Raw genomic sequence first — 24,407 nt, forward strand, 5'->3', positions numbered from 1 at the left:
GCAATGGCCTCCTGCTCTTGCAAGTGGCGTCACGGGACCGTTAACGTCAACTGTGGGCAAAGCAGACGGCGCCGCGCAGTAGTATTGTACGATACACACGGCAGTATTTACCAGGGCAGCCTGCCAGTTTTAATTTGCGAATCTCTGCAAAAACGCTACCTGAGCGCCATGTCACCACGATCATTCCCGTCTCCAATCTCGCCGATGCCTGTTTCAGTGTCTCCGTCACGCTGGTGTCTTGTCACGGGGGTGTCCGTCACGGGGGTGTACGTGACGGGGGTGTCCATCACGGGGTGTAAGTGACGGGGGTGTCCGTCACGGGGTGTCCGTCACGGGGTGTCCGTCACGGGGTGTACGTGACGGGGTGTCCATCACACGGGGTGTCCGTCATGGGGTGTACGCCACGGGGTGTCCGTCACGGGGTGTAAGTGACGGGGGTGTCCGTCACGGGGAGTCCGTCACGGGGTGTCCATCACACGGGGTGTACGTCACGGGGTGTCCGTCACGGGGTGTGCGTCACGGGGTGTCCATCACGGGGTGTAAGTGACAGAATGCCCGTCACGAGGTGTCCATCACGGGGGGTCCGTCACGGGGTGTAAGTGACGGGGTGTCCGTCACGGGGTGTTCATCACGGGGGGTCCGTCACAGTGTGTCCATCACGGGGTGTAAGTGACGGGGTGTCCGTCACGGGGTGTCCATCACACGGGGTGTCCGTCACGGGGTGTAAGTGACGGGGTGTACGTCACGGGGTGTCCGTCACACGGGGTGTCCGTCACGGGGTGTACGTCACGGGGTGTCCATCACGGGGTGTAAGTGACGGGGTGTCCGTCACACGGGGTGTCCGTCACGGGGTGTACGTCACGGGGTGTCCATCACAGGGTGTACGTGACGTGTCCATCACGGGGTGTACGTGACGGGATGTCCGCATTCCACCGGTCTGTTACTCTACTGGTGTATTACCCTGAGTCCACTTTAATGTCTGTAACTTAATATCTCTGAATAATTTGTCCGAGCAAACATTTTTTGCAAGTTTATTTTATTCAATACCGGTTGATGTTTGTGCACCGTGTCCAATGTAACTTCAATGCGGTCATCTCTGCTCTGCTATTTTCTTATTTTGATCTGAATCCTATTTGTTTAATAGTTGTACAGCACTTAAGTTTACGTTTTTAATTTTGCTATTGGTGACCCAAGTCACTCTTGCAAATGAGATTGACCGTGGTCTCTTGGGGTATATTTTGCTTTAAAAAATACACTTGGAAATTTACACCAGCGTATCTCTTACACCAATGTCTCTCTTACACCAGTACCTCCAGCGACAGGTTTCTTTTCCATCATTCACGTAAAGAGTCAATATTCCAGACAGCGTCCACTACCCGCGCCATCCGACATCGAACACCACCGCGGCCCGGCGGGCTCTCGCAAAGACGTAGTGGGTTATGGGGGGCCTCTTCCCCCCCCCCACCTCACCCCCACTGCACTAGAGGGAGAAGCCCTTGGAGGCGAGGTCCCGGCGCGCCTCCCCGATCTGCGTCGCCAGCTCCTTGGCCGCGTCGGGGCAGTCGCCGAACGTTGCCAAGCCGATCCCCACGGACGCCAGCGAGTAGCAGCCGAGCAGCACCAGCGCGTAGGCCGGCAGGGGCACCAGGACGGCCCGCACGGGCACGGGCAGCGCCGGCCCCGCCACCAGCAGAGCCGCCCAAAGGCCGAGTAGGGAGGCCGCGCGCAGCGCAAAGCGGGACAGGCGGGTCATGGCGGCCTGCGTGCCGGAGGGCCTGCCGGAGGGCCTGCGGGAGGGCCTGCCGGAGGGCACGGGGGGAGGGCACGGGGGACAGTGGAGGTGACGTGGACAGCAGCATCAGCGAGAGTGAGCAGAACAGGCAGCATCGTCAGCACGCCGAGCGTGAGAATGATCACCATCATCGTCAACAAAAGCATTACCATCAATCACCATAGACTCAGTCACTCAGCACTGCACCATAGACTCAGTCACTCAGCACTGCACCATAGATTCAACACTGCACGTCGACTCAGCACTGCCCCTGTACATGAAGCAGTCCCCCTCCTTAGCCTCCCCTCTTCTCTATAGCCCATTCCCTCCCCTCCGTCCGTCCCCTACAGCCCGTCCGTGACCCCACGTGCCCTCTTCTTGTTACGGTCACTCCTTCCTCGGCCCTTGCCACTGCCCTTGCCATCTAAAGCATTCGATTTTTGTAACTGCTTTTAATACCGATGTCATAGAGCGCCTTGAACTAATAGCCCTCTTTAAATGTAAAAATAAGTAAAATCAGCATCATCAGCAGCATCTTTATCATCCACATTATGCGCAACGCTATCAACGTCACCATCGTCAATCATCGTCGTCGTAAGCATGGCCATCAAGATGCTCATTATCACCCATCACCATCAGCCCTCCTCCAGTGTCGCCGAGGCAATGCACGCTCGCCCACAAGGACGTGTGGCTGATGTGGGATGTGTCAAATCTCGTTTGTTGTTTGAAGGGACAGATGTGGCTGCTTTGGCATCCTGGAAACTCAACCCCAGGAATTGTGAGTTCCTAAAACCCCAATCCCGACGATACCCGGATCCTGAATCCATCAAACTCGCATCCCGAGGCTGCGAATCCCTGGAACATGGATCTCTGAGCCCTGGATCACAGGAACAAGGATCTCTGGGCCCTGGATCACAGGAACCTGGATCTCTGGGCCCTGGATCACAGGAACAAGGATCTCTGGGCCCTGGATCACAGGAACATGGCTCTCTGAGCCCTGGATCACAGGAACAAGGATCTCTGAGCCCTGGATCACACGAACCTGCATCTCTGAGCCCTGGATCACAGGAACATGGCTCTCTGGGCCCTGGATCACAGGAACAAGGATCTCTGAGCCCTGGATCACAGGAACCTGGATCTCTGAGCCCTGGATCACAGGAACAAGGATCTCTGGGCCCTGGATCACAGGAACCTGGATCTCTGAGCCCTGGATCACAGGAACAAGGATCTCTGGGCCCTGGATCACAGGAACAAGGATCTCTGGGCCCTGGATCACAGGAACAAGGATCTCTGGGCCCTGGATCACAGGAACAAGGATCTCTGGGCCCTGGATCACAGGAACATGGATCTCTGGGCCCTGGATCACAGGAACAAGGATCTCTGAGCCCTGGATCACAGGAACAAGGATCTCTGGGCCCTGGATCACAGGAACATGGCTCTCTGGGCCCTGGATCACAGGAACAAGGATCTCTGGGCCCTGGATCACAGGAACAAGGATCTCTGGGCCCTGGATCACAGGAACATGGCTCTCTGAGCCCTGGATCACAGGAACAAGGATCTCTGAGCCCTGGATCACACGAACCTGCATCTCTGAGCCCTGGATCACAGGAACATGGCTCTCTGGGCCCTGGATCACAGGAACCTGGATCTCTGAGCCCTGGATCACAGGAACCTGGATCTCTGAGCCCTGGATCACAGGAACAAGGATCTCTGAGCCCTGGATCACAGGAACCTGGATCTCTGAGCCCTGGATCACAGGAACAAGGATCTCTGAGCCCTGGATCACAGGAACCTGGATCTCTGGGCCCTGGATCACAGGAACAAGGATCTCTGGGCCCTGAATCACAGGAACCTGGATCTCTGGGCCCTGGATCACAGGAACAAGGATCTCTGAGCCCTGGATCACAGGAACCTGGATCTCTGGGCCCTGGATCACAGGAACAAGGATCTCTGGGCCCTGGATCACAGGAACATGGATCTCTGGGCCCTGGATCACAGGAACAAGGATCTCTGAGCCCTGGATCACAGGAACCTGGATCTCTGAGCCCTGGATCACAGGAACAAGGATCTCTGGGCCCTGAATCACAGGAACCTGGATCTCTGAGCCCTGGATCACAGGAACAAGGATCTCTGGGCCCTGGATCACAGGAACAAGGATCTCTGGGCCCTGGATCACAGGAACAAGGATCTCTGGGCCCTGGATCACAGGAACAAGGATCTCTGGGCCCTGGATCACAGGAACATGGCTCTCTGGGCCCTGGATCACAGGAACAAGGATCTTTGAGCCCTGGATCACAGGAACAAGGATCTCTGGGCCCTGGATCACAGGAACATGGCTCTCTGGGCCCTGGATCACAGGAACAAGGATCTCTGGGCCCTGGATCACAGGAAGAAGGATCTTTGGATTCTTGGATCGCAACCCCTGAACACAGTCTCTCGATCCCAACAAAGCACATGCGGGACCCGGAGCCCTGTCACCTGAAGCCCTAGAACCTGGGAGCTGGAGACTGAAACCTGACAACTTGTTGTCCTGCAAGCCGACTCCATGCAATCTGCATTTCCTCAACTCTGGAGCCCTGAAACGCGAATACGTGGAACCCTGAGTACCAAGAGACCTGGAACCTGGAGCCTGGACCCTGACTACGTGGAGCCCGAGAATGTAGATTACCTGGAGCCCGGAGCCCTGGAGGGTTAAATACGTGGAGCCCGGAGCGTGGAGCCCTGGAGCCTGACTGTGAAGAGCCCGAAGCGCTTGGAGCGAGGAGGAGGAGGAGGGTTGCGTGGGGGGGCCGCCGCCGCCTCCGTCTCCCGCTTCCGCAGTCGCGGCCGACGAAACGAGGCCCCGGGGTGACGTCACGCGGCGCGCTCCGTTGTTTATGACGACGACGTCATCGTGCCGCTCGTCAAACCCTGGCTCGCGATGACGTCACCAGGGCAGCGCGACGGGCTTTGTTTTTACGACGGCGTCATCTCGATCATCATCAACCTGCCCGCCTCTCCACCAACCGAACGTTCGACGACGTCATCGCGTCGTGTTTACATCTCCGTTGACGTTGCACGAGCGGCGTGACGTCGCGCCGCAGTTTTTCCCGCGCGTGTTCGGCGAACGTCACGCGCGACGTCATCGACCGTTTATGAAAACCGCGTGGGCAACGTCATCCGTGGAGACCAACAACATATTTGTGACGTCACGCCACGGCCGCTTCTGCTCGCTGGCGGCGTCTTCCACGTCCCGGCGCCGCGTCCCGCGCGAACCGCCCCGCGGAGCCCCGTGCCGGTTGGCAGCGGTTCCACGGATCGAGGTACCCACCCCCTCCACCCCCCCCCCCTGGGGGTGCGCACACTGCAGCGCAGAGAGGCCTCTGCAGTCCCCACCAACTTGGGTCCCCTGTGCGTGAGAGGGGTCCGCGCAGAGGGAGGGAGGGAGGGGGTCTCTGTGTGCAGGAGTTGGGTTGCCTGCACAGAGGGGGTCTTGCACAGGGCCCCCCCCCCCCCCCCGGGCAGCGGTGACGTGGTGGTTATCTCACGGCCCATATCGGTGGCGAACATCTGAACCGGTCCTGGGCCTCCCCTAGGTCGATTCGGCCTTAATTTAGAACCTCGTGCGGTGTTTAAACATTAGCAGTGGAGATACAAAGGCGGCCGGGCGTGGTTGCTGGCCACCCACCCACCGCGTGTGCCACGCCAGCGGCCTGCTACACGCGACCAGCACTTGCCCAAAAAGTCTGTCAAAGCTATACGGGGATATTTGTCTATGTGTGTGCCTGTGTGTGTGTCTGTGTTACTGTGTGTCTGTGTCTCTGTGTCACTGTGTGTGTCTCTGTGTCACTGTGTCTCTGTGTCACTGTGTCTGTGTGTCTGTATCAATGTGCTGAGGGGAGGGTGGCGTTTGTGCACAGACTGCCCTACATGACATCATAACAACAGTCTGGACCACTGGATGGGTTCCGCAGGACTGGAAGGATGCCCTGGTGGTCCCCCTCTTTAAGAAGGGGGACCGCACAGACTGTAACAACTACAGGGGCATCTCACTTCTCAGTGTGCCGGGAAAGGTCCTGGCAAGGATTATTCAACACCGTCTTGCCAGGCACGCTGAGAGGCTTGCGGAGCCCCAATGCGGTTTCAGGAAGGGGCGGTCCTGCGCAGATGCCATATTTTCTATCCGTTTGCTACAGCAGAGGTGTAGGGAATTCCAACAAGACCTACATCTCTGCTTTATTGACCTGATCAAGGCCTTTGATACCATCAGTAGGCCTGGGCTCTGGGTTCTTCGTGCTTTCGGAGTCCCTGACCTGCTGCTCCCTATCATTAAGGACCTTCATGATGGTGAGCAGGCCCGGGTAAAACTACGTGGCCGGGAGTCAGAGCCATTCCCTGTACACCTTGGGGTGCGACAGGGATGTCCTCTGGCTCCAACATTATTCAACATCTATTTCGACCACGTAGTTCGTGAAACCTTCAGTAGCTGTACCGGAGGAATTTCCATCTGGTACAGATACAATGGGAGGCTGATCGATGCCCTGGTGCGGTCAAGGGATGGCTCCCTATTGGTCAACTACGTTATGTATGCCGACGACCTGGTAATTGCGACTCACTCAGAGGAGGAGTTGGAGGCGCTGCTGCTGAAACTGGAGTGTGCCACTAAGGTGGGGCCTTACCATCAGCCCTACCAAAACGAAGCACCGGCCTGGGTATTTTGTACCATCAGGCACTCCACCCCCACAACTCCCAATCGGTGATGGGGCAGTTGTGGAGAGAGTGGAGAGTTTCCCATACTTGGGCAGTGTGCTCATGACCGGCTCCGGTTTAACAGCGGAGGTCTCACTCCGAATCAGTCGAGCGGCATTATCTTTTCATCGGTTGCGTAACGCTGTGTGGGAGCTACCTGGTCTATCACTCCGCACGAAGCTTCAGCTCTTCTCGCCCACGGTCATTCCCTGCCTTCTCTACGCTTGCAAAACGTGGACACCCCTAATGGAACATCTTCGCCGGTTAGAAACATTTAGGCTGGCCTGCCTACGATCCATCCTGGGTTTAACCAGGCTGGATTGTGTGAGGAGCTCACAAATCCTTGAAAGATGTGGACAAAGTCCCATCGGTGAGCTCCTCCGGCAGGCAAGGCTGCGTTGGCTGGGTCATGTAGCCCGCATGCCCAGCCACCGCATGCCTAAACAGCTTTTGTTCGGCCGGATCGAGGGGGCTAAACGGGCGCGGCACGGGCTAAAGAAGAGATGGAGTGATGTGGTACAGGAGGACGTGGAGCTGAGTGGACTTGCCGATGACTGGTAAGATCGGCCTCTGGAGGAGGCTCGTGAAGGACGCTGCTTGGCAGTTGGAGACAGTCGCCCTCCAACAACAACAGAGGGCGGAGGAGCGACGCTCACAACAACGAGCGGAGCACCGTGTGGCTAAAGCACAGCAAGTTGGCACAGTAGGGGGCACAGGCGGTGCATCAGCCAGTCATCTCAGTCAGTCGACCCATGGCATCTGGGTCTACCTCGTGACCTCCTGCCAGTGGGGGTTCGACACTTCACGTGGCCTCAAGGTGCACATAGCCTGGCACAAGCGTCTTGGTGACATCACCGCCACTTAGTGGCGAATAGCGGTTGTTGTGTGTCTTTGTCTCTATGTGTCTGTATTAGTGGCAGCCATGAGGCCGAGTTAGGTCCGGCACACCTGTACTGTGCCACACCTGTACTGTGTGTGTGTGTCACACCTGTACTGTGTGTGTGTGTCACACCTGTACTGTGTGTGTGTGTCACACCTGTACTGTGTGTGTGTGTGTGTCACACCTGTACTGTGTGTGTGTCTCACCTGTACTGTGCCACACCTGTACTGTGTCACACCTGTACCGTGTGTGTGTGTCACACCTGTACCGTGTGTGTGTGTCACACCTGTACCGTGTGTGTGTGTCACACCTGTACTGTGTCACACCTGTACCGTGTGTGTGTGTGCCGCTGCCTCGCGCGGCTCGGGTGCACCTCCCGATTAGCACGGTTGGCTATGTACGATGCAAAAGAAGTCTAACGCACACACACAGGTGGATGATGTTGGGCTGGCGTGGGGCTCTGGACGAGGGCGGCTTTGACGATGGAGAGGGGCCAATGGGATCGGAGCACTCCTCGTCGGACGATAGCGACAAGGATCACGACGAGGTGAGCGCTACACACGCTGTCGCACTATACACGTGGGGCAACAATTATCTGAACCGGTCCTGGGCCTCCTCTAAGTTGACTCGCCACTGGGGAGACAAAGGCAGCTGGGCGTGATGGTGGCCACCCAACCTCTCGTGCACCTTGCCGGCTTTCATAGGTGCACGCGAGGAGCACTTGCCCTAACAGTGTGTCACGGGCTATAGCGGGGGGATCTTTGTCTTTGTGCGTGCAGCGTGAGGAGCGGCTCATCGTGGTGGGGATCTGCGCCATGGCGAAGAAGTCGCACTCGCGGCCCATGGCGGAGATCCTGGCGCGCCTGCGCATGTTCCCCTACCTGAGCGTGAGCATCTTCCCCGAGGACACGATCCTGCACGCGCGTGTCGCCGAGTGGCCGCCCTGCCACGTGCTCATCTCCTTCCACTCTAAGGGTACGCACGCACCCACACCCACGCACGCACCCACACCCACGCACGCACCCACACCCGCGCACGCACCCACGCACGCACCCACACCCACGCACGCACACGCACGCACCCACACCCACGCACGCACGCACACGCATGCACCCACGCCCACGCACCCACGCACCCACGCCCACGCACGCACCCACACCCACGCACGTGCCTGCACGCACGCACCCACGCCCACGCACCCACGCCCACGCACCCACGCCCACGCACGCACCCACACCCACGCACGTGCCTGCACGCACGCACGCGCGCGCACGCACGCACCAACTGAAAGATCCCCCGCATAGCCTCAGCAGAGTGTTGGGGCGTGCGCTCTCGGCGAGTAGCACCTGTGAAGGCCGGTACGGCACACGAGCGGTTGCGTGGTCAGCGCCGCGCCCGGAGCAGGACGGCGCCCTTCGGCCAGGCTGACGCGGAGCTTCGGCCGCGTGTCCCGCAGGCTTCCCGCTGGACAAGGCGGTCGCGTACAGCAAGCTGCGCAAGCCCTTTGTCATCAACGACCTCAACATGCAATACCACATCCAGGACCGGTGAGCGCCCGCATGGCCGGGCCCTCTCCACCCCGCGCCAACACTCACCCATTCAATCACATGCCCGCCTATCCTCTCACTCGCCGACTCGCCAATGCACTCAATCACGCACCAACTCACAGAATCACTATCCAGGTGAAATCTCTCACCTGCCCATCCACTCATTCTCCTGGTCACCCACTCACTCTCTCACCCACTCACTCTATCACCCACTCACTCTATCACCCACTCGCTCGCTCACCGACTTGCTCACTCACCCCCCAGCATACCCTGTCATTCACCAACTCGCCAATGCACTCGTACCAACTCACCCAATCGGTATCCAGGTGAAATAACCCCGCCGGCTGGATAAACGGAGAATGAAGCCGCATGTGGACGCGTGGGCCGCCGTGAGCATGCGCGGCTGGATGTGTTTGTGGCGATCGGCGGTTCGCCCGTGCGCAGGAGGGAGGTGTACCGGATCTTGCGAGCGGAGGGGATCGAGTTGCCGCGCTACGCCATCCTCAACCGCAACCCGGACCACCCTGACGGTGAGCGTCCCCCGCGAGGCCGCGGCGCGGCGGCCTGAGGCCCCACGCCAGGGCAGAACCGCCAAGGGCCGGGAACGGGACCGATGGTTCGGCGGCACACGAAGGCGGACAGGAGCTCGCGCGGCCTTATCCACACCGCCAGCTCAATGGAACTGAGCGTTGTGACCGGGTTGCCATTTGGAAACGCCGACTCAGAAAGTTGAGAGAATGTGGCCGTCCCGGGGTGGGGGGGGGGGCTTGCAATAGCAGTGAACGTTGATGACTGGGCTGTACTGATGAGTCCTAAAGATGATGAAACCGGTCTCCGCTCGTGTCTTTGTGTCTCTGCTGCTTGGGACGGCCTCGTTTTCTCAACTCCTTCAAGTGGTGGTTTGAAAGACAAAATGGCCACACGATCAGTTCTTTGAGCGAGTGCTCTGGGCAGGGCTGAGTGAGAGCTTTGTACACGCCACGCTGCACACCTTTGTGTGTCGCCCAAATCTACCGCTGCCTTGCTACTTGCTATCTAAGCGACAAAATAACAATGCAGATATTTCGCCTCCGTCCCACCTCTGTCCCTCTGCATGAAAAAAACTCTTTTTTACACATCCCATCAGCCTGATAGGAGTGCATACATTCAGCAGCATTGGTTCAACAAGCAAAACTTGGAGCGGTTTCGACATGCAGTGTCTCATCAGTATCGTCGTCCATCGCTCGGACCATTGCTGGTGACTTTACCAGATGCTTACAGTGTGTGGGGTTGGAGCCGTGTGCTCTGCACAACACCGAAGGGCACCGTGCTCGTGTCTCCATATGTCGAGGCGCTCTTCTCCGGGCCACTGACCGCTGCGTACCGACGCGGGGCGAGGGCCGCGTCCCGCGTTTCGCTGAACCTCAACGCCGTCTCTACCCCCCCCCCACCCACCGCCGTCCGTCCGTCCGGCCGGGCCTCCCGGGCTGCAGCCTGCGACCTGGTGGAGGGGGAGGACCACGTGGAGATCAACGGAGACGTCTTCCAGAAGCCGTTTGTGGAGAAGCCGGTGTGCGCCGAGGATCACAACGTCTACATCTACTACCCCACGTCGGCCGGCGGCGGCAGCCAACGCCTTTTTCGCAAGGCGAGTTGTCCCGGGGAGAGTCCTCGCCGAGTCTCAAGACGTCGTGTTTTAAGAGGGTCCTGCCAAGTGCGCCTTTGCCATCGTGATCGAGCCAGGAGAATGCGCGTTGGAACAGCGCCGCCGGCATCGCCGTGCCAAATTCTGCAAAGTTTGGCAAGCGCCACGAGAGGTTCCGGACGCACGCTCCGTGCCGCAACGCCGGCACACGCGTTGGTCACGCATTGCCTCCTCTCCGGGGTGATACCAGGACAGGGCAGGCCACCTCCTACCCCTGTGCTATGCGGCAATTGTCTACATGTGTGCGTGTGTGCGCGCGTGTGTGTGCGCGACGTGTGTTGAGTGTGGGTAGCGGTAGCGTAGTGGTTAGCGCCGCACTGCGCTACGAACCCAGTAACTCGCTCATGGCCAACATCAAATGACGATTAACTGAACCGGTCCTGGGTCTCCCTTAGGTCGACTCGGCCTCAAATGAGTACCTGGTGCGGTATGCAAACATTGCCACTTGGGAGACAAAGGCGGCCTGGCGAGGTATTGGCCACCCTTGAAGGCTTTCATAGGTGCTCGCTAACGGCACTTGCCCCAAACAACGTGTATGGGATGCACGAGGAGAGCTTTATCTTTGTGCGTGTTGGCAGATTGGCAGCCGGAGCAGCGTGTATTACCCGGAGAGCAACGTGCGCAAGACAGGCTCGTACTTGTACGAGGAGTTTATGCCAACCGATGGCACCGACGTGAAGGTAATCGGCGCTCGTGGTGGGTTTGGCGTGCGTGTCTGTGTGTACGTGTGTGTGTGTGTGTGTCTATGTGTGTGTGTGTACGTGTGCGTGTGTGTGTGTTTATGTGTCTGTGTATCTCTGTGTGTACGTGTGTGTGTGTCTATGTGTCTGTGTATCTCTCTGTGTGTACGTGTGTGTCTATGTGTCTGTGTATCTCTGTGCGTGTGTGTATGTCTATGTGTCTGTGTATTTATGTGTGCGCGTGGGGAGCGGTGGTGCAGTGGTGAGTATCCTGCGCCAAGAACTCGGTGACCCAAGTTCAATTCCCGCTCACAGCCAACACCAGTGACGAATATCTGAACCGGTGCTGGGCCTCCCCTAGGTACACTCAGGCTTAAATGATAACCTGGTGCGGTGTGCAAGCATCAGCACTGAGGAGAAAATGGCAGCCGGGACTGGTGCTGACCGCACATTTCTTTGCGTGCCGTTTCGGCCTTAAAAGGTGCTCGCTAACAGCACTTGCCCCAAGAGTCGGCTAACGGCTACATGGGGGATCTTTGTCTTTGGAGAGGGATATAGCCCACATGCCCAGGCAGCCTCTGTTTGCCGGTGATTGGCACCAGTGGTGTCAAGATCGACCTCTGTGAAGGAAGCTCGTGAAGGATGCTACTGGGCAGTGGCAGGCTCGGTGCACAGTGAGGCTACTGGGCAGTCCAGCAACTCTAGGCAGCATTTTCCCAGAGGAGCGACCCTCACAACAATGGGCAGAGCGCCGGATGGCTAAAACGCAGAGAAGTGGCACAGCTGGGAGCACAGGTGATGCATCTGCCAGTCATCTCAGTCAACCTGGGTCTTTTCCGTGACCACCTGCCAGCAGGGAGAGCCTCCCACGCTTCATGTGATGGCCTCAAAGTGCACCTAGCCTGGCACAAGGGCCGGTGGAGTGACGTCACGGCCACGGAGTGACGAACGCCGGTTGCCGTTGTCGACGATGTTGCGAGCGCGTGCGATTGCGCCCCCCTCCGTGCCGGCCCAGGTGTACACGGTGGGGCCGGACTACGCGCACGCGGAGGCGCGCAAGTCGCCGGCGCTCGACGGGAAGGTGGAGCGCGACGCCGAGGGCAAGGAGGTGCGCTACCCGGTCATCCTCAACGCCCGCGAGAAGCTCATCGCCCGCAAAGTGTGCCTCGCCTTCAAGGTACGAGCCCCGACTCGCCCACTTGTTTGCCCCCCCCCTGCCCACCTCCCCGGCCCAGCGGAGCTAAGATCGACCTTTGTGGAGGATGCTTGTGGAGGAGGCTTGTGGAGGAGGCTCGTGGAGGAGGCTGCCGGGCAGTGGCGGGCTCGGAGCACTTTGAGGCAGTTGGATGCCCGAGCTACTATTTTCCCGCTAGGGGCGGCAGCAGTCAATGCGCACCTGTGGAATTGAGCGGCGAGCGCGCTCCCACCTGGCCGCAGCACCTTGGGTCTCTCGCAGTCGCTCCGATTCCGCTGGCTTACCCTGGGGGAGCCTCGCCGAGTCTCAGGACTCTTTCACTAAAACGATATTGTTACTATTTGAAGGCCCACTGAGCTACGTAGCTCTTTTTCAGAGACGACCTGGCTATCACAAATGATAGCTCAACAACGTGGCTCCTCATGTTGACATTTATAGCAGCCACATACTCTAAACGCTTTTTGATTCTAAATGTGGAGGGAAAAACCGGAGGACACGCACACAAATCCAATGCGACCACGGGGAGAACATGCAAACTCCAAATATACAGCAGGCGTCAGGGTTGGGATCGCACCCACGACCTCCTGTATGCCATTCATTCTAGACAAGGTAGTCAACATCTCGGCAAAGTGGCGGGTCCTGCCAAGTTTTTGCCGTAGCGGGGGGGGCGATGTTGCTGGTGCTGCTTTGTGTGATCTCGATGGAAATTTATTTGCAGGTGATTTTTTCACCATTGGGGTGTTTGTGGCTGATACCGGTGTGTGTGGATTTTAGCTGTGAGACGGAACAGGGGGAGAACATACAACCCCTACTCACACACACTCGCACACTCACTCTGTAGAACAGGGGGAGAACATACAACCCCTACTCACACACACTCTCACACTCACTCTGTAGAACAGGGGGAGAACATACAACCCCTACTCACACACACTCGCACACTCACTCTGTAGAACAGGGGAAGAACTGTGAACTCCACACAGAAAGGCGGTGCCCAAGTTGGGAGTCACACCCAGGGCCTGCTTCTTGCTGCCAGGCACGAGAGTCACCGCGCCGCTCTCTCGTGAGTCGGATCGTTCTCTCCAGCCTCGTGTGATCGGTGGTGCTGTGCCCGTGTCCCCCCGTGTCTCCCCGTGTCCCCCCATGACCCCATGTGTGTCCCCGCCCCTGTGCGTCCCCGCGCGTCCCCCTCTTTTCTCCGTGTCCTTTTTGCGCAGCAAACGGTGTGCGGGTTCGACCTGCTGCGAGCGAACGGGCACTCGTACGTGTGCGACGTTAACGGCTTCAGCTTCGTCAAGAACTCCATGAAGTACTATGATGACTGCGCCAAGATCTTGGGGTGAGCGCGACACGGTGCGGCATAATGTAGTACAACACAGCGGAGTGCAGTACAACGCATCCTGGTGCAGCGTAGCGTAGTACAACACAGCAGAGTGCAGTACAGCAAAGCCTTGTGCAGTGCAGCATAGCGTAGCATAGTACAACACAGGAGAGTTGCAGTGCAGCGTTATTGCTTGAGTGTGTGTGCGTACATGTGTGTGTGTCTCTGTGCTTTATTGTATTCGTGTGTTGGTGAGCGGTGGCGCAGGGGTGAGCGCGCTGCCCAACGAACCCGGCCACCCGAGTTTGATTCCCACTCTGGGCCAGCACTGGCGATGATTATCTGAACCAGTCCTGGGCCTCCAATAAGGTTGACTCGGTTCTAAATGAATACCTGGTGCGGTGTGTGAACGTGCGCCGTGCCGGCCTTCATAGGCGCTCCTCGCCAACAGCACTTTCCTCAGCAGCCCGTGTAAGCCGCACCGGGGGGATCTTTGTCTTTGTGTCTACAGGAACCTCATGATGCGGGAGTTGGCCCCACAGTTCCAGATCCCGTGGTCGGTTCCCCTGGAGGCCGAGGACATCCCCATCGTCCCCACCACCGCCGGCACCATGTACGGTGCCTACTCACTCGCACAAAGATTCAGAAAAAGGTCCCCCCCTATAGGCTCAACAGGCCGTTGGGGCAAGTGCTGATAGCGAGCAGCACCTATGAAGGCGGGTACGGCACACGAGGTGGTGGGCGGTCATCACCACTCTCTGCTGCCTTTGTCTCCCCAGTGTTGATGTTTACACACCGCACCAGGTACTCATTTAAAGCTGAGTCGACCTAGGGGAAGCCCAGCACCAGTTAAAATTATTGTCACTGGTGTTGGTCATGAGCGGGAATCTAACTCGGGTTGTCGGGTTCATATCGCAGTGCGCTAACCGCGACACGACCGCTCCCCATACTTACACTTGCACAACAACAACAACCACGAAGTGGCGGTGACGTCACCATGGCGCTTGTGCCAGGCTGTACTTTAAGGCCATCACGTGAAGTGTGGATGGCTCGCTGCTGGCAGGAGGCCATGGAATAGACTGAGGTGCCATGGGTTGACTCATTGAGATGACTGGCAGATGCACCACCTGTGCCCCCTACTGTGCCAGCTTCCTGCCTTTTACCCATCTGGCGCTCCGCTCGTTGTTGTGAGCGTCGCTCCTCTGCCCTCCGTTGTTGTTGGAGGGCGACTGCCTCCAACTGCCGAGTAGCGTCCTTCACGAGCCTCCTCCACAGAGGCCGATCTTTACACCGCTGGTGCCGGTCATCGGCAAGTCCACTCAGCTCCACATCCTCCTGTATCGCAGCAACCCCTCTGTTCTTCAACCCGCGCCGTGCCCGTTTAGCCCCCTCTATCTAGCCAAACAGGAGCTGCTTAGGCGAGCGGTATCTGGGCCTGTGGGCTACATGACCTCGCCAATGCAGTCTCTCCTGTGGGAGGAGCTCGCTGATTGGACGGCGTCCAGATATCTCACCGACACACGCACACAGTCGTCGTTGTGGTTGTTGCACGAACGTGTGGCGGCGATGCGCGCAGGATGGAGCTGCGCTGCGTGATTGCCGTGATCCGGCACGGAGACCGCACCCCCAAGCAGAAGATGAAGATGGAAGTGCGACACCAGAGGTGAGAGGATGCGGCCAGCAAACCCACGGGTCGTTCGTTCATCCCTCCGCACGCACACAAATGCACAGCAGTGACGTCACAATCACTTGCTGTGTTTGTGTCCACGTGTGTGCAGGGCCTACACATTCATTGGACTATTTGATATCTTATTTGAGGGGAGCGGTCGTGTGGCAGTTAGCGCACCGCGCTACGAACCGACTTTGATTCCCGCTGATGTTCACCACTCGTGACGATTATCTGAACCGGTCCCGTGCCTCCCCTAGGTCGACTCAGCCTCAAATGAGTACCTGATACAATGTGTAAACATTGCCAAAAGAGAGAAAAAGATGGCCGGGCATGGTGCTGGCCACCGACTCCCTCGTGTGCCTTGCCAGCCTTCATAGGTGCTCGCTAGCAGCACTTGCCCCAAGGATCTGTTAGGCTATAGGGGGATCTTTGTCGTTGTGTGTTGCAGATATTTTGATCTCTTTGACAAGTACGGGGGCTACGCGAGCGGCAAGATCAAACTCAAGCAGCCCAAGCAGCTCCAGGCTCGCACCTACCCGCCTCCTACCCGCCTCCTACCCGCCTCCTACCCGCCTCCTATCCCCCACCTACCCGCCTCCTACCCGCCTCCTACCCGCCTCCTATCCCCCACCTACCCACTTCCACCCACTCACTCGCACACTCGTCCACTCAGTCACTCGCCCGCCCGCTCGCTCGCTCGCTCACCTACTCGCTCACCCACTCACTCACCCGCTGACCCACTCATTCACCCACTCGCTTGCTCACTTATCCACTTGCTCACTCGCTCACCCACACATCGCTCACTCGCTCACCCACTCGCCCACTTGCTTGCCCACTCACTCGGTCTATCGCTCACTCGTCCATTCACTCACCCACTCGTTTGCTCACCCACTCGCTTGCAGTGCGCTAATCACTGTGCCCCCTCACTCTTGCACGCACGCGTGTGCACGGCACGCACGCACACGCAGGAGGTGCTGGACATTGCCAGGGAGCTGCTGCAGGAGCTGGGACAGAACCACGACTCGGAGATTGAGGAGAGCAAAGCCAAGCTGGAGCAGATGAAGGCCGTGCTCGAGATGTGAGGCCTCGCGTCCCATTGCCGCGAATGTAAAGTTCCTGGTCACCGCTCAGCTCTGGCTCGGCCGTCTTAACGCTCACGGCTCAGTACGTCGAGCGTCTCTTTTCCTTCCAAAGACCGCGTGAGCGAGCGGCTCAGTACGTTGAGCGTCTCTCTTCCTTCCAAAGACCGCGTGAGCAAGCGGCTCAGCCATGGCTCGGGCTCGAGGAAATCCTGAGCGTGGGCCGGGACCGTGCTCGGAGCTGGCTCAAGTTAAACGCGGCTTTGAGACGGTGGCTCACTTTTGAGTGGGTAACGTCCTGATTATGAAGGCCGGTGCGTGCTGCGTGCGTGCACGTGTGTGTGTGCGTGTGTACCTAATGTAAACATCGCCACTAGAGATACAAAGGCGGCTGGGCGTGGTACTGGCTACTCACCCCCTTGAATGCCGTGCTGGCCTTCATAGGTGCCTACTAACAGCACTTGCCCCAACAGTCTTTTAAGTATATATGGGGGATCTTTGTCTTTGTAGGTATGGCCACTTCTCGGGAATCAACCGCAAGGTGCAGCTCACCTACCTGCCCCAGGGCCGGCATCGCCGCTCAAGCGAGGAGGAGGGTGCGTGCGTGCGCACTGCAAACACACAACAACAACAGCAGCAGCAGCATTTCCCGTTCGTAATTAAGTGGCAGTGACGTTACCACAGAGCCTGTGCCAGGCCAGGTGCATTTTGAGGCCGTCACGTGAAGGCTCACTCCTGACAGGAGGTCACAGGACAGACCCAGGTGCGATGGGTTGAGTGACTGAGATGACGAGCAGATGCACCAGCTGTGCTGCCTGCTGTGCCACCCGGCGCTCCGCTCGCTGTTGTGAGCATGGCTCCTCCGTCTTCCGTTGCTGTTGGAGCCGCTGCTGCTGCACCTGGAGTGTACCACAAAGAGGTGGAGCCTTACCATCAGCCCCACAAAAACAAAGCACCTGCCTGGGTGTTTTGTGCCATCAAACACTCTCAACTCCCCATCGGTGATGGCACAGTAGGTGGCACAGCTGGTGCATCTGCCAGTCATCTCAGTCGGTCAACCTTTGGCACTTGGGTCTGTCACGTGAACTGTCAGCGATCCTTCAACACGCCACGTGGCCTCATAGTGTACCCGGCGTGGCACAGGCACCGTGGTGACGTCACCGTCACTTCGGGGCGCATGGCGAGTATTGGTATTTGTGCGCATCTGTATTTCTTTCTGTACGTGTGTGCGTCTGTATGTGTGCATCTGTATCTCTCTCTCTCTCTGCGTGCGCGCGAACAGACTCACAGACGCAGCCATCCCTGCTACTGGTGCTCAAGTGGGGGGGCGAGCTGACCCCCGCGGGGCGCGTGCAGGCGGAGGAGCTGGGGCGCGCGTTCCGCAGCATGTACCCGGGGGGCCAGGGTACGAGCCAGAGGTCATGGGGACATTGGGGGGCCAGGGTACGAGCCAGAGGTCATGGGGACATTGGGGGGCCAGGGTACGAGCCAGAGGTCACGGGGACATTGGGGGGCCAGGGTACGAGCCAGAGGTCACGGGGACATTGGGGGGCCAGGATACGAGCCACAGGTCACGGTGACATTGGGGGGCCAGGGTACGAGCCACAGGTCACGGTGACATTGGGGGGCCAGGATACGAGCCACAGGTCACGGTGACATTGGGGGGCCAGGGTACGACCCGGAGGTCACGGGGACATTGGGGGGCCAGGGTACGAGCCAGAGGTCACGGGGACATTGGGGGGCCAGGGTACGACCCGGAGGCCACGGGGACATTGGGGGGCCAGGGTACGAGCCAGAGGTCACGGGGACATTGGGGGGCCAGGATACGAGCCACAGGTCACGGTGACATTGGGGGGCCAGGGTACGACCCGGAGGCCACGGGGACATTGGGGGGCCAGGGTACGAGCCAGAGGTCACGGGGACATTGGGGGGCCAGGGTACGACCCGGAGGCCACGGGGACATCGGGGTCCCAGGGAACGTGGATCCACCGCTCACGTGACGTTGGCAGGCGGTCGCATGGCCCAGCGGTAGTGAGTTCACCGCTCGTCGCAGAGCTTCGCGATTGGAATCCGGCAGGCCGCCCTGGTTAATACTGTGGGTGTATTAATCGTAATATGCCACGTGCCGTCTGCTTCACCCACAGTTGATGATGCAGAGCCCTCCCGTTAGGCCCTCATGGATGCTTGTGCACGTGAGCGGCGTTATAGTCGTCACCCCCTGCTGCAAAAAACTTGGCAGGACCCTCCTGAAAAAGAGTTTTGAGGTCTTAGGAGCTGAGTCACGTTGCTGATGACCGGTACCAGCATCCTTCACGAGGAGGCTCGTGAAGGATGCTACTGGGTAATTGGAGGCAGCTGCCCTCCAGTATCAAGGGAGGACAGAGGAGCAAAGCTCGCAACAATGAGGGGAGCGCCGGGTGGCTACAATCATGGAATTTTGCACAGCGGGGAACATAGAGGGTGCATCAGCCTGTCAACCCATGGCACCTGGGTCCGTCCCGTGACCTCCTGCCAGCGGCAAGCCTTGATCAGAGCGCACCTAGCCTGGCACAAGTGGCTGCGGTGACGCCACCGCAGCTGAGTGGTGATCGGCGGTTGCTGCTGTGTACAGGGGACCATGCGGGCTACGCTGGCTGCGGCCTCCTCCGCCTACACTCCACATACCGCCACGACCTCAAGATCTACGCGTCGGATGAAGGCCGAGTCCAGATGACAGCCGCCGCCTTTGCCAAGGTGAGAGGTGGCGACGGGCCTGGGGGGGCGGGGGGGGGGGAGTCCTTCGTCCAGCAGTGGGTAGATCTTGGTTGGCGATGATGATGGCCAGGAGATGATGAACTCCCTCCCCAGGCAAATCCGCCCCGGGGCCCCCCACTCTCTGCCGTCCATTTTCTAGCCTTCCCCTTCCACCCAGTGTCTCTGCGCCCCCTCACTCGCTGCTGATCTCTCCTTCCCTTGAGTGAGTGTGTACGTGGGTGGCTATGTCGGTGATTCTGTGCACTCCTATCGGTTGTTGTGTTGTTTGTTGCAACTTTATAACCCACCCCCTACTGGACATCTGTGAAAAAAGAGCTTCATAGCTCATCGGATTCCTCCAGGATAAATAAAGATTCTGATTCAGTGAGTGTACGAGTGAGTAGGTGTGTGAGTGGGCGGCGAGTGATTGAGTGACGGATGAGTGAGGTGAGTGGACGAGTGAGTTGGTAAGTGGGTGGGTGAGTGAGCGGGTGGGTGAGTATGCGGGTGGTTGAACGAGGGAGTTACTTCCTCTCTGTCCTCCGCGTTGGCGCAGGGGCTGCTGGCGCTGGAGGGGGAGCTGACGCCTATCCTGGTGCAGATGGTGAAGAGCGCCAACACCAACGGGCTGCTTGACTCGGAGGGAGACGCACTCAGCAGCTCGCAGCAGCGCGTCAAGCAGCGCCTGCACGAGGTGCTGCAGAGAGACACCACCTTCACCCCCGCGGACCTGCGCAAGGTGACCGTGTGTCCGTGTGTGTGTCCTTGCGTGCCCGTGCGTGTGTGTCCATGTGTGTGCATGTCAGTGTGTGCGTGTGTCCGTGCGCGTGTCCGTGGGTGTGTGTGCATGCGTGTGTGCGCGTGTCCGTGCGTGTGTGTGCGTGTGTGCGCGTGTCCGTGCGTGTGTCCGTGCGCGTGCGCATCCGTGTCTGTTTGTCTTCGTGTGTGTTTGTGGAGCGCAGTACATTCGTATATCCCTGCCGATTGGTGCCGTGCCCTCGGTTGTGACGGGTATTGTCGTTGTTGTCGTTGCCGTGGTGGGCGGGATGGTGGGGAGCAGCTGGCTCCCACCAGCAGCGCGTCTGTGCTGCGCTCCATGCGCTCCATCGGGAACCCGGTGCGCACCTGCGACGAGGTCTACGCCCTCATCCAGAGCCTCACCTCGCAGATCCGCACGCGCATGCACGAGCCCAAGTCCGCAGGTGAGCCCCTCCAGGGTGAGTCTGTGCAGCCGGGTGACGACTCCAGAGGGCTCGGGTCGAGATCGTCGGCACGAGCGACCCGGGTCACCCAGATGGTAAAAAGCTAAAACGTATCTAAAATAAAGTACAGAGATCAGAGTAGAGGCAGCCAGATATAGATCAGAGCAGAGAAAAACGCGACTGGGTTGCAGAGGGTATTGTTGACGGTGGACAAGCAGAATCAAATGTTGAATAAAATACAGAAGTTCGGACGAGAAGTTCAGAAAAACAGAAGAGTGCCAGGCGAGGATCGTGGGGGTGCGGGGTCGCGGGGTCGAGGGTCGCGGGGTCGCAGGTCGAGGGTCGCGGGGCATGGGTCGAGGGTCGCGGGGCATGGGGCGAGGGTCGCAGGAACAGGCGCCCACCCGGCACCTCCATCCCTCGTCTGTCGTCTCTCCGCCTTACAGATTCAAAGTGTTTACTTTACACATCCCGTCAGCCGCCACACGGCATGCCTTCCGGCGTTGCATTCTTTTCAGCAGCATTGCTTCAACAGATGCAAACTCTGGACCGGTTTCGACATTCGCTGTCTCATCAGCAGAGTCGGGCTTTGCTTGAACCGGTGCTGGTGACCTGCCAGATGTTCATAGTCGTGGACCCTCCTTCTCCGTGTGCCCGACACCGGCCCCAGTCCGACACGCAGCTCTACGAGGCGCACCGTTGTGGAGAACGGGTGAACTGCAACGGGGGGGTGACCGGTGTCTTTTTTGCGCGTGCAGACATCCAGCTGTACCACAGCGAGACGCTGGACCTGATGCTGCAGCGCTGGGCCAAACTGGAGAAGGACTTCAAGGTACGACGGCAGCACCGGCGGTCTCTACCCTCGCTCGCATCCTCTCCGCGTCGAGTGGCCGATCCGTCAGCCCGAGTTACTCCGGGTTGCCCCCGGTTACCCCGGGCTGCCCCGATTCCTCCCGGAGCCCGAGTCGCCGGGCGGCGAGGGGCTGCCGGAGAACGGGCGGCGAGTTCTCCCGCGCGGCACCCACCTGCGTCCGTCTCCCTGTGTCCGTCTCCCCTGCGCTCGTTGGCCGCCGTGCGCAGCTCAAGGGCGGGCGCTACGACATCAGCAAGATCCCCGACATCTACGACTGCATCAAGTACGACACGCAGCACAACGGCGCGCTGGCGCTGCGCCGCACGCACGAGCTGCTCGCGCTCTCCCAGGCGTTGGCCGACATCGTCATTCCGCAGGTGCGTGCCGCGGGGACGCTCCCACCCTCCCGTACGTGTGTGTGCGCGAGTACGCGTGAGGTCGACTCAGCCTCAAATAAGTACCTGGTGCGGTGTGTAAACATTGCCACTGGGGAGACAAAGGCGGTCGAGCGTGGTGCTGGCCACCCACCCCCTCGTGTACCGTTCCGGCCTTCATAGGTACTACTCGCTAACAGCACTTGCCCCTACAGTATACGGGGGATCTTTGTCTTTGGTGCAACCCGATTTCGATTACCGCTCACGGCCACCACCAGTGACGATTGCCTCAAACGGTGCTGGGCCCTCTCCTAGGTCGACTCGGCCCTGAATGAGTACTCGGTGCGAATGTTTGAACGTCGCCACTGGGGAGACGAAGGCAGCCGGGCGTGGTGCTGGGGGGCCGTGGCGCGGCCCCGACGCTGCTCGCTAGCAGCGCTTGCTCTGTTGTGGGCGACACGGGGCGATCTTTGTGTGCAGGAGTACGGCATCAGCAGGGAGGAGAAGCTGGACATCGCGTACGCCTACTGCCTCCCGCTGCTGCGCAAGATCCACACGGACCTGCAGCGCACGCAGGACGACGACACCGTCAACGTGCTCAACCCCCTGTAGGCCATCGCCACACCCCCGCACGCACGCACCCCCACGCACGCGTACGTGGGCACGTGCGCACGCGTGAGCGTACGTGCGCGTGTGTGCGTGTTCGCGTGGGGAGCTGCAGTGTAGCGCTTGGCACGCTGCGCTACGAACCCGGTGACCCGAGTTCGATTCCCGCTCGCGGCCAACACCAGTGATGATTATCTGAAATGGTTCTGGGCCTCCCCTAGGTCGATTTAAACTCAAATGGGTACCTGGTTCAGTGTGTAAACATCGGCACTGGGGAGACAAAGGCGGCCGGGTATGGTGCTGGCCACCCACCCCCTCGTGTGCCGTTCCGGCATTCGTAGGTGCTCGCTAACAGCACTTGCCCCAACAGTAAGGCTGTCCGGAGGATCTTTGTTTGCGTGTGTGTGTACGTGTATGGTAAGTGTCTGTGTGTGCCGTGGGGTGGCGTGCTGGGTCCTCTGTGCGTGTGGTAGGCCGCGTTGGCCTGCGTAGGTCCTACTCGCTAACAGCACTTGCCTCAACAGCCTGCGTGAGCTGCACGGGGACCCTTTGTCTCTGTCCCCACGGGGCGCAGGTATTCGCGGGGGGTGAGCTCCCCCGGCCGGCACGTGCGCACGCGGCTCTACTTCACCAGCGAGAGCCACGTGCACTCCCTGCTGTCCATCCTGCGCTACGGGGGCCTGCTCAACGTACGCACACACGTACACACGTACACACGTACACACGCACACATGTACACACGCACACACGTACACACACACTTACACGCACATACACACACATACACACATCTACGCACACGTACAACAACAACCGCCATTCACCACTAAGTGGCGGTGACGTCACCACGACGCTTGTGCCAGGCTATGTGCACGTTAAGGCCACGTGAAGGGTCGAATGCTTGCTGGCAGGAGGTCATGGGATAGACCAAGGTGCCATGGGTCGACTGACTGAGATGACCGAGATAACTGAGATAACTGAGACGACTGAGACGACTGAGACGACTGAGATGACTGAGATGACTGAGATGACTGGCCAATGCACCACTTGTGCCCCCTCCTGTGCGAACTTGCTGTGTGCTCCGCTCGTCGTTGTGAGCATCGCTCCCCTGCCTTCTGTTGTTGTTGGAGGGCGACTCTTTCCAACTGACCAGTCGTGTCCTTCACGAGCCTCCTGGGCACCGCTAGTAACACTCATCTGCAAGTCAACTCGGCTCCATCCTCCTCTACCGCATCAGCCTTCTCTAGGCCATGCTATGCTTGTTTAGTCCCCTTTATCTGTGCATGTGGTGCGTGCGTCTGTGTCTTACTGCGCGTGTCTGTGTGTGTGCGCGTGTTTGTGTGTGTGTGTGCGTCTGTGTCTTACTGTGCGCGTCTGTGTGTGTGTGTGCGCGTGTCTGTGTGTGTGTGTGCGCGTGTCTGTGTGTGTGTGTGCGTCTGTGTCTGTGTGTCTGTGTGCGTGCGAACCCAGGAGGAGCGTGACGAGCAGTGGCGCCGCGCCATGGACTACCTGAGCGAGGTGACGGAACTCAACTACATGACGCAGCTCGTGATCATGCTGTACGAGGACCCGGGCAAGGTATGTCTGGACGTTGAACTTCTTTCGCACCGCACGTAGCCAACCGTGCTGACAGGTGCCCACCGCACCCGCCCACGGCCCCCGGGTGGGGGCGGGAGGCGCGAGAGCCCTCGGCCTTGTCCACACCACCGGTTCAACGGGTGCATGCGCGGCCGCATCGGTGGACCCACCAGCGGCTCCTGGCGAGTTGAACAGCGTGGCCGTACACAGGGGCCAGCGGCCGGCTTCGCCCTCGTTAGGACTCGTCGTCAGTGCTGCACGGTCATCGGTGTCTGCTGCTGCCCCCCCCCCCCGAGCCCCTCCAGCCCTCAGGCATTCTGCTGCTACTGCTGCGATTGCTCTCCTCTGTTGGGTTTCACTTCCTGCAGAGGCGCTCCGTGCGAGGCAGGGAAGAGATCATCCGTGTGCGTGCGCCTGCGTGCACGTGTGTGCAAGTGTACACGGGAGCTGGTGGCGCAGTAGTTATCGCATTGCACTATGAACCCGGTGGCCCGAGTTGGATTCCCG

At 59.2% G+C, this 24,407-nt stretch overlaps 2 protein-coding genes across 3 annotated transcripts in view; one reads left to right on the top strand and one right to left on the bottom strand.

The window, feature by feature from the left end:
* DPM3 (dolichyl-phosphate mannosyltransferase subunit 3, regulatory) lies at positions 1-4,910 on the bottom strand. 2 transcript variants are annotated; one of them, XM_078874343.1, is made up of 2 exons: positions 4,440-4,910; positions 1-1,787 (listed from the first exon to the last, which is right to left on the bottom strand). In XM_078874343.1, the coding sequence occupies exon 2, from the start codon at positions 1,751-1,753 to the stop codon at positions 1,481-1,483; it is 273 nt and encodes a 90-aa protein (XP_078730469.1). In that variant the 5' UTR covers positions 1,754-1,787; positions 4,440-4,910; the 3' UTR covers positions 1-1,480. The 2 variants fall into 2 exon arrangements, with proteins under 2 accessions (XP_078730469.1, XP_078730468.1); XM_078874342.1 differs by having other exon boundaries at positions 4-1,799; positions 4,440-4,901.
* LOC144945808 (inositol hexakisphosphate and diphosphoinositol-pentakisphosphate kinase 2-like) overlaps positions 4,906-24,407 on the top strand; it is a 27,353-nt gene continuing 7,851 nt past the window's right edge. The window contains 24 exon segments of the mRNA XM_078874344.1: positions 4,906-5,027; positions 5,029-5,073; positions 7,812-7,926; positions 8,159-8,354; positions 8,836-8,926; positions 9,371-9,456; positions 10,399-10,553; positions 11,189-11,290; positions 12,306-12,467; positions 13,703-13,824; positions 14,318-14,419; positions 15,383-15,469; positions 15,924-15,999; positions 16,444-16,553; positions 17,065-17,150; positions 17,837-17,959; positions 19,166-19,287; positions 19,844-20,026; positions 20,348-20,489; positions 21,248-21,321; positions 21,570-21,719; positions 22,197-22,324; positions 22,897-23,011; positions 23,793-23,900. Of these exon segments, the coding sequence (XP_078730470.1) occupies positions 4,906-5,027; positions 5,029-5,073; positions 7,812-7,926; positions 8,159-8,354; positions 8,836-8,926; positions 9,371-9,456; positions 10,399-10,553; positions 11,189-11,290; positions 12,306-12,467; positions 13,703-13,824; positions 14,318-14,419; positions 15,383-15,469; positions 15,924-15,999; positions 16,444-16,553; positions 17,065-17,150; positions 17,837-17,959; positions 19,166-19,287; positions 19,844-20,026; positions 20,348-20,489; positions 21,248-21,321; positions 21,570-21,719; positions 22,197-22,324; positions 22,897-23,011; positions 23,793-23,900 (2,802 nt within the window).

The sequence above is a fragment of the Lampetra fluviatilis genome, chromosome 39, assembly GCF_964198595.1.
Source record: "Lampetra fluviatilis chromosome 39, kcLamFluv1.1, whole genome shotgun sequence".
NCBI lineage: Eukaryota > Metazoa > Chordata > Hyperoartia > Petromyzontiformes > Petromyzontidae > Lampetra > Lampetra fluviatilis.

What these genes read in the sequence shown, in the direction of transcription:
- DPM3 (XM_078874343.1), bottom strand. Translation starts at nt 1,753, where the DNA reads ATGACCCGCCTGTCCCGCTTTGCGCTGCGCGCGGCCTCCCTACTCGGC.